This window comes from Cucumis melo, chromosome 4 (genome assembly GCF_025177605.1).
Source record: "Cucumis melo cultivar AY chromosome 4, USDA_Cmelo_AY_1.0, whole genome shotgun sequence".
Taxonomy (NCBI): domain Eukaryota; kingdom Viridiplantae; phylum Streptophyta; class Magnoliopsida; order Cucurbitales; family Cucurbitaceae; genus Cucumis; species Cucumis melo.
In genome coordinates this window covers 6608659-6618419 of record NC_066860.1, presented here as the reverse complement: position 1 = coordinate 6618419, position 9761 = coordinate 6608659, and the positions used below count along the sequence as shown (strand labels likewise).

Genomic DNA, 9761 nt, shown 5'->3' with positions numbered 1-9761 from the left:
TTAGGCAATTTGAATGTATTGTTGCATCATATTTTGTCTGTACTTTGTTTTATTGTGTTTCAATTTTGTTAGGTTTAGGCCATTTTAATGTATTGATGCATCAAATTTCACCTCAGCTCTACTTTACTATGTTTTAATTTTGTTATTTTTAGGCCAATTAAATATTGTTGCATCAAATTTTACTTTAGTGTGTTTTAACTTTATTAGGTTTAGGCAAATTAAATTGAGTCTATTGTGCATGAAATTTTCTGTTGTACTATGCTGGTCTAGGCCAATTTATTTTATTGTTGCATCAAATTTAATAGATTTAAGCCAATTGATTTCAATAGGCTCTAAATTTGTTAGGTATTTGCTTGGTTTAAACCATTTGATTTAAATTTGTTAGATTTAATTAGGATTTAAATTTGGTTGTTATTAATTTTTGTTTATTGTTGATTAATATGTTGATATTAATTGATTAGACTTGTTGAAAGCCAAATTTATTTCATCACCTGCATAATATTTATTTCCCAAACATTATTTCATAGTGTATTATTTCCAATACAATATATTATTTCCCAACATGTGTAGATTATTTCCAACCTGTATTGTCTGTTGTATCATTTGACAACTGTATTATTTCCCAACATGTATTTCTCCTATTTCTTAATATTAATATTATTATTATTATTATTATTATTATTATTATTATAAATTTGAGATGGAAAAGAAGTAATGTTCATTTATGGATTTCATGGTTTAAATTTCATAAATACATAAAATTTCTCATTTTTAAAAAATTAATTAGTAAACTAGTTTTAAACAAAATATATCAACAATTTTATATTTTAAAATGGGACTACGCAGTGTTTTATTTGGAATTCTTTACATGAAATTTCCCATTAAATGTCTATGATAGAGATCAAAATATCAAAGTTTGATATTTTAATATTCTTGAGGTAAATAAAAAATCATCACTTTAATCAAAAAAATAAATTTCATTTTTCTAATGGCTCTCATGCCGTCCATATAATAATTAATTCATGTTTAGCTTTTTTTCTTAGATGTGAATTGATAACCATGGGACATTTAAAAAATACCAAATAAAAAACTTTGTTTTGTAAACCTCTTCTATTTAGTTTAAAAGATAAATTTTGGTAACCATTTTTATGAGTGTTGTAGGGTGCTAACACATTCCCTGCACACAACTGACTCCCAAACCTTAAATATGAATTTACGTAGACCAATGTTTTTTTTTCTTGTTGACCAATCACACCTACCTTTTATTTATTAAAGATTAAATGATTGAGGACGTTGGCCGCTCTGCGACGTTATCACGTCGTGACAAGTAAATACTTGAAGAGTAACATTTCAAGTGTGTATTGACATTATATGAAAGTATCGACAATTATATATAATAATCAACATTTCAAATGCACATTATCAATTATATATATATTTTTTTTTAACAAGAAACGGTGGGTCAGTAGGTGCATCCGGGCATCTCCACTAGGTGGACACCCCCTTAGCACCATCATCATTCCCGCTTCATTAAAAAATATCATCATGAAACAGTACAGAGAAGTAGGAATAATCCAAGAGCAAAAACAAAGGGCTTGAGGACAGCCCCTGAAAAAGATAGATACAAACTGAAAGCTAGGTAAAAGCATGAAGATTTAGAGCTAAAGAGGTAGCTTGATAACTAGAAAACAATAAAGATCTGCTTGTCCAAAGTCCCGCGAGAGCTTTAACATTTTCTCATATATCTGCAACTGTTTTTTCTTTGTCATTGAAAATACGGGCATTCCTCTCCATCCATATATTCCAAAGGGCAGAAGCAAAGGTGTTGAAGAGAATGATGTTTTTTTTACTCTTCTATTTCCAGCTGCACATAGTAAGACAGAGATCCTTTGGGCTATGACAAGTGGCATTGCTGTTTAAGAGGGATGAGATTAGACTCCAGATGGATTTTGCTATGGGACAAAAGATGAAGAGATGGATTCTGTCTTCTTCATTCCTTTTACACATCGTACACAAGTTTGGTCTGGAACAGAGATTTGGAATCCTCTTAGTAAGTTGGTCAGCTGTATTTACACTATCATAAAGCAGGGACCAGATGAAAAATTTACACTTCTTTGGAATGTTGGACTTTCAAAGATTTGTGAAAGTGTTTTGATTTGGGAGAGGAAAGACACCTTGGTCAGTATGGTGTATAGCTTTCTTTACCGAAGCAACCGAGAATAAGCCATTAGAGTTGAGATTCCATGTAGGAGTGTCTCTGCCATTTTCGCAAAAACTGACATTTAGAGAGTCTTTTAGTTCGGCCCACAGAGGAAATTCCGAATCCCTCAACCGTCTTCTTGGTTTAAGATCCCAATTCATCAAAGTTGAGTTCCACATGTCATTAATGGAGCTGTCCTGATTTGTAGATAGAGCATATAATCTGGGGTAGTGTAAAGATAGAGGGCTATTTTGGTGCCAATGGCTGTGCCAAAAGGAGAAATTTCTTCCATTTTTAATTTTCTAGGAAATCTGCCTTTGAAACCAAGTCAGGCCTTTACAGATAGAGTACCAGGGGATCGACTGCTACTGAGATTACTAACACAAGGAATATCTTCCTGGTTTAGACTGCTGTATTTTGCATTTATGAATTTCTTCCAAATGGGGAGTCTTCATGGATGTATCTTCATAACCATTTGGTTAGGAGAGCAAAGTTTGTATCTTTCATTCGGCTAATGCCCAGCCCCCCTTTCTCTTTTGGTGAGGTAACCTTCGCCCATCTAACCAAGTGTAATTTGTGGGATTCAGTGGGGCTATTCCAGAAGAAGTTTCTCCAAGATTTTTCAATGCTTTTGCAAATTGATGCAGGAGCTTTGAAGACTGATAATTGATAAGTAGGAAGGCTGGCCAGAGTAGAGTTGATTAAAGTGATTTTTCCCACCTTTGGATAGCATAGAGTATTTCCAGCTGGCAAGTTTTTTGCTTATTTTTCATCAATGTTATTCCAGAAAGCCTTTGTGATAGGTTTTCTTCCAAGAGGCACACCAAGGTAATTGGTTGGGAAAAATTTTGTAGAGACCCCCCATTGAGAAGCGATCTGATTGGTTCTGGCTGCATCAACATTTATAGGGGAGATGGTGGATTTATTCAGATTGATATTCAACCCGGAGGCTAGCTGGAAAAGATTGATGATGTTTTTTAAATTTTGGAGGGAGGTTTCGTCATCTTCAACAAAAAGCAGAATATCATCTGCAAAAAGAAGGTGAGTAAGGTTTAGGTTGTTGTTCATTCTCCACCCTTTGATGTTTTCACCCACTGAATCCAGCAGCCTGCTTATGTAGTCCATTGCTAGGACAATAATAGAAGGGGAGATTGGATCTCCTTGACGAATACCACGGGATGGTTTATATAATAATCAACATTTCAAATGCATCATCAATTATATATAATAATTTATTTTTGAGTAAAAGTACGTGGGTTGCATTTTAAGGATATCAAGTGTGTCAGGTGTTCATTAAGAGCATATCAAATATATCAAGAAGAATAAAGTGTAACAAGAAGTATTAGTTATATCAAGATCTTTCAGATGTTCAGGTGTATCAAAGAGTATTAAATATATCAAATGTATCAATGAGTATCACGTATATCAAGAGGTATTAGGTATATTAGGTGTGTATTAATAATTAAGTCTATCAAATGTATATTAGTAATGAAGGCATTTATGACATTTTATATCTTGTATGTCTACTCAACTTTGTTTTTGTCATTTTTACGAATAATAAATGTGTGTAATAGCTTAATTATTACAACTTGTTTTGTCCTTTTTTGCGAATGTCCCTTTTTATTACATAAAAGTCAACTGAAGACTTCGGATCATATTTGTTGGGCATGTGATATTTTGTTTTATATATTTTTTATGCGGTTGAAATGCAATCTTTCATACTAGATAAAATTGAATTTTGATATTAAATTTAACCAGTATTAGAAGACAAAATAAATTTTGGTTTATCAAAACGTTAGGCCAAAAATTCAAATTGGAGCAAATTACAAATAAATATCTAACAACACGCCAAACAGCAGAGCAAAATTCAAAATCAAATTTGATACCTTTTGAAAATTTTGATTATGAAATATCTCTAATTACTATATCCTATACGTAGAAAGGTCAAAAGATAAAAAAATCGGCATCAATGATTAATTTTAGTATAATTGTTTATAAACATCCCAAACAAGACATTTTATATGAGAGGTTAACCAACCTAATGAATGTTCTTTTTTTTTTTCTTTTTTCTTTTTTTCAGTAATTATGAAAAGGTTAATGTCACTTTTTCATATTCGAAATTAACAAGACCTCTAGTTTAAATTTAGCTTTTAAAATTAATTTTAATTATATAGAGATTGTATTTGAAGTGTTACATCAAACCCTAATCCGATTTGGAGTGAATAAAGTGTTTTATAGTAATAGAAATATGCTAAAATTAATCTTAAGTAGTGATATATAATTGATATATATACATATATATACGATTCCCAGTCTAGACACCACACAAAAGGCTCCCACTAATGGAACTTTTGTTAGCTTTAGTATCCTCTCCCCATACTGGAGTTGGAATAGTGATTGCTATATTTCTCTTCGTACCGTTTGCCTATAACCTCTTCAGAATATTATCCAGTTCCCAACATGGGAAGAAACTGCAGCCACCTGAAGCCGGTGGTGCCTGGCCGGTGATCGGTCATCTTCATCTACTAGGTGGGTCGGAACCACTACACAAAGTCTTAGCGGCTATGGCAGATGCTCATGGACCAATTTTCACGTTGAAATTGGGAATGCATAGAGCAGTGGTTGTAAGCAATTGGGAAATAGCAAAAGAGTGCTTTACTACAAACGATAGAATATTTGCATCCCGCCCCAAACTAACTGCCTCAAAGCTTCTAGGTTATAATAATTCCATGTTTGGGTTCAGCGAGTATGGTCCATACTGGCGCCACATGCGCAAAATAGCCGTGCATGGTCTCCTCGCGAGCCACTACATGAAGCAGCAGCTTCAACTCATCTTAGAATCGGAGATTCAGAGTTCAGTTGGAAAATTATATGATTTATGGGCGAATCACACAAGTAAGGAAAATGATAAGGACAATAAAACCTCCACAAATCTATACAATAGTATCATACTGTGTGTCTTTTGACATAAACGTAACTGTCAATACTATTTGTCTAAACCATATAAAAGGTGCATTCATATTGTATATTAAGTTATCATACACCTTACGCAACTAATGTGAGGCTTTATTTGCTCTTGACAGAAAGAAGCGAGCAAGTGTTATTATTGGTGGAAATGAATACGTGGTTTCAAGACATAACTCTCAACACCATGTTTAGGATGGTGGTTGGAAAGCGATTCTCAACGGATTTGGAAGGCAGTAGAAATCAAGATTACCGAAAGGTGTTTCGGGATTTTGTTAAATTCTTTGGGGACTTTGTTCCATCGGATTCGTTTCCATTTTTGAGTTGGTTGGATTTGGGAGGATATGAAAAGGCTATGAAGAAGACGAGTGAGGCGTTGGATGAGGTGTTTGATAATTGGATCAGAGAGAAGAAGAATAATTCAGGTGGCCATCAACTAGATTTCATGGACTTGATGCTTTCCGCTGTTGAAAAGGATGAAGAACTGTCCGACTACGATGGAGACTCGGTAGTAAAAGCTAATTGTTTGGTATGTATAATCAAACAACACCATCCCTTCCCTGTTATTTCTTCAAATATATATCAAACCCTTCACTTTATATATCAATTAGTTAAACCATTTCACAACCAAGAGAATATCAATTCATAATTCTCCTATTCCTACCTTTGTATTATATTATATATGTACCCATTTTTTGAATTATTATATTCTATTTAAATATCCAATTACAAGTGGTCACAATTATTATATTCTATTTAACACTATTGGTCAATATCTAAATTTTGGATTTAATACTCACGTATGTTTGATAGACTCTATACCATATTAGTTAAAAATGAGCTTATATTCTCACTTCATCAAACTCAATGAAATTTTGGAAACGGCTATTAATTATATCACTTATATATATATATATATATATACACACACATAGGATTTATGAATTAACTTCATTATGAATCAATAACTCTATAAATTGGATTGAAACTTATATAGAGCATGATATTGGCTGGATCGGATACAACAACAACAACAATGATATGGGCTCTTTCTTTACTTCTTAACAATGAAGAAACACTTAAGAAGGTCCAACTTGAATTAGAAGAACAAATTGGGAGACAGAGAAAAGTAAAAGCAGCAGATTTAAATGATCTAATATATCTCCAAGCCATTGTGAAGGAAACATTGCGTTTGTATCCTGCAGCACCATTGTCAGTCCCTCATGAATCTACAGAAGATTGCAACATTCTGGGCTACAATATCTCTGCAAGGACACGCCTAATAGTAAATCTTCAAAAGCTACAAAGAGATCCACTAGTTTGGAAGGATCCTAATGAATTTCAACCTGAAAGATTTCTAACAGCTAAAAAAGACTTGGATTTTAAAGGACAAAATAATCCTCAACTGATTCCATTTGGAAGTGGTAGAAGGGCGTGTCCTGGAATGTCGTTTGCTCTCGAAGTTGTGCCCCTAACGCTTGCGAATTTGATTCATGGGTTCGAAATTGGGAGGCCATCAAAGGAACTACTCAAGATGGAGGAGAACTTTGGATTTATTAGTGTTAGAAAAGCTCCACTACAAGTTGTTTTAACTCCACGCTTATCAGCACAAGAATAGAAATGATTTTGCTATTAACCTAGTAGTGAACTTAATTATTTTTCTTTTACTTCAAATATGTAGAGCTGGAGGATTTATAATTGATGGTAAATGCCTAAACCATTTAGCAATATCGTCTAGATTTGACTCTTGTTTTACGATTGTTTAGATTTTTTTTTTTTAGAAAAAAAACCAAAGCAGAGCTTTAGTGCTATCTTAGCAAAGAGGCTAGGTATACTAAACACTGCATCAGCCCAAAATTTTATTCACGATGGTTTTTAAATTTGGGTAACCAAATCAAAATATTTTTTTCCATTTTCTGATACAATCATTTAGATTTTATACTAAATTTAGGTAGCCAAATCTAAATGATTTTTTTTAAATGTGGTACAAGTAGATTTCATCGTTTAAATTAGGGTAGCCAAATCTCAACGACTTTTTTAAAGATTTTCTTGGTAGACGATCCTTTATATTTGGTACATGATCCTCCATTCTTTGTACACGATCCTTTAGATTTGGCTATCGAATATCCCAATGATTTTTTTCACCATCTTTTATATTTGACACACAATCTTAAACAAGCGACCAAAAGTTTCAAAATGAATTAAAAAAATGGATATTTTATATTTGCTACATGATCATGAACCAAATAACACAATTTAAAAATATAAAAGAAGAACTCCAAAAGAAGAGAAGAAGACGATGGAAGGAAAAGAAAAATTGAAGAAGGAAAAAGATGGTAAAGAAGGACAAACGAAAATATTTAAAATAATTTCACAATAAGAAAAACAATGATGGAAAGATAAATAAATTGGAGAAAGGAAGTGAAGAAACAAGGTAAAAGGGAAAGACAAACTTAGAATATTTAGAAAAATTGGACAGTTTTTCATTTTGTTAAAGTGCCCTGAATATTTGGAAGTTTGTTATATTTATTAAAATTAACCTAATTTAATTGATTTTAAAAAATAATATAAAAATGAAGAGGTGAAAAGGTTTATCGTCTATGTTAGGAATGCTGCGTTATATTTGAAAAAAAAAAAAAAAGAAAGAATTAATATTGCATGGTATAAAAACGAGCAAGAACATGAAGTAATAGTTCTGAAGTGTCTTTTATGAATTGTTCTTTTCAATTTCCTTTAGTTCAATATACAAAAGAGCCCAAATAAACAATGAAACCCATCTGAAAAGTTTGTTTATGCCCAAATTTGGGACATGAGAAAACACATTTGACTTTTATGTTACAACAAAACCTATAAATTGGTAATGCAGAAGAGAGTGCTGCAAAACAAACAAAAATAACATTCTTATGCCAAAGTCATGTATGGAGAACTGTAGAATGGAAAAAATAACAAAAAAAAATTTAAGACTACGTTTGAATTGACTTAAGAAAAAATATTTTTCAAAAAACTTATTTTTATTTTAACTATTTTGATAAAAAGTGTTAAAATGATACTTAGAATCTATTTTGAGTAGTTGACAAATATTCCAATCACTAGAAGAAATTTGATCTTTAATGTCGGTTTAAAACGGACATTAAAAGCCTTTAATATTGTTTGCCCACCGACATTGTTGGCCTTTTTAATGTCGGTTTTCAACCGCATATTTAATAGTGTTATTGAATCCCTTTTATTTCGGTTGTACATTAATGTCGATTTAAAACCGACATTAAAGAGGCCAACAATTTTGGTTTATGGACATTCTAGATCCTCAATTATGTTAGTTTAAAATCGACATTAAACCCTTGTTTTTTGGTCCATTTTTACAAACTTATTTTATTTAATTGTTACATTATTATCCATTTTTTATAGACCGACATTAGTCCGGGTAGATAAATATTTTTTTCTCACGACAACAAATCAATAAAATTAATATTATTTTAGAAACTATAATATTTATCTTTTACATTTTTATATACAAAATGAAATTTTAATATTGTGTTTATATATATATTATGAAAAAAATATCATAATAAACACTTAAATAAGAAATCTTAAATGCATTTTCAGTCTTCAACCTTCAACGATCGCCTGACTATCTACACAATCGCTTAGCTTTCAACCCAAAATAAATGTAATAATAAGAAAAAGAGCCATCACCCTCCTCCATGCACCACAACGCTCTTAGATAATTCCAAACTCAAATTCTCATGGATTGTTATTCACAAACTTCTTAAAATCTACAAACTGCTCATCAATGATTAATTTTACTTTTTATTGTGTAAAAGTTATCCAATTGTTGAAACTGTTGTGTAAAAGGTGAAAGAACATTTTTATCATTTTATATTTATAGAGCACCAACAAACATGATAGAGAAAAAGAAGTTAAATATTCAGGTCACTTGAATAAAAAGCACAAATAGCTTTCATTAGAACCTTGGTCCCTATCATTGGAGTCGATGTATTAAAAATCAAATAAGGTATGTCATCTGAAAGATAGTCGATTAACTATAAAAGGTCATCAGAGAGCTAGAGGCAAAATAACAGTTATATTTGATTTAGGGTATATCATTGAGGAAATGTGCAATAAATGATCCTAAACACTCTGATCTCATTCTTCAAGATAAAATAATTGAAAAAATACAATATGATTTTGCAATAACAAAACAGATGAATCGAAAAAACATACCTTCTGCTATATTTTAGGAATTTCGAGCTGTCTTATATTGACCTCTCTTTCTGCATTAATATAAGAGGGAAGCTATTAAGAAAACCTGACGAGTAACGCATAAAGTATAATTGACAAGATCAATAAATAATTGAATAAAAATGATTTTGATAAAACAAGAGCTTACAAGTCTCGAACAGTCTGATCAAAGGCCTTCATCATTTTAATAAATCACAACAATAACCAGATGCCTCTAGTTCACCTATTCAATTAAAGCAAAGCACTTGATAGTCTATGGTTATTCTATTCCACACATACAAAAGGAGCTCAATGTCAAATATATAAAATGTAAATGTAGAAAAAGAAGCATACAGTAAGAATATGATCAAGTAAAATA

At 31.7% G+C, this 9761-nt stretch overlaps 1 protein-coding gene across 1 annotated transcript; it reads left to right on the top strand.

Annotated features, from left to right (window-relative positions):
* Positions 1 to 4347: 4347 nt before the first annotated feature.
* LOC103502578 (cytochrome P450 CYP82D47-like) lies at positions 4348 to 6892 on the top strand. Its single transcript, XM_008466548.3, has 3 exons — positions 4348 to 5095; positions 5284 to 5693; positions 6162 to 6892. The coding sequence occupies exons 1-3, from the start codon at positions 4543 to 4545 to the stop codon at positions 6780 to 6782; spliced, it is 1584 nt and encodes a 527-aa protein (XP_008464770.2). The 5' UTR covers positions 4348 to 4542; the 3' UTR covers positions 6783 to 6892.
* The last annotated feature ends 2869 nt before the right edge of the window (positions 6893 to 9761 follow it).

Bases quoted from the DNA above. Each gene is read 5' to 3' on its own strand.
- LOC103502578 (XM_008466548.3), top strand. From the start codon at position 4,543: ATGGAACTTTTGTTAGCTTTAGTATCCTCTCCCCATACTGGAGTTGGA. The intron at 5,096-5,283 runs GTAAGGAAAATG...TGCTCTTGACAG, and splicing joins TTTATGGGCGAATCACACAA to AAAGAAGCGAGCAAGTGTTA. The intron at 5,694-6,161 runs GTATGTATAATC...AAACTTATATAG, and splicing joins TAGTAAAAGCTAATTGTTTG to AGCATGATATTGGCTGGATC.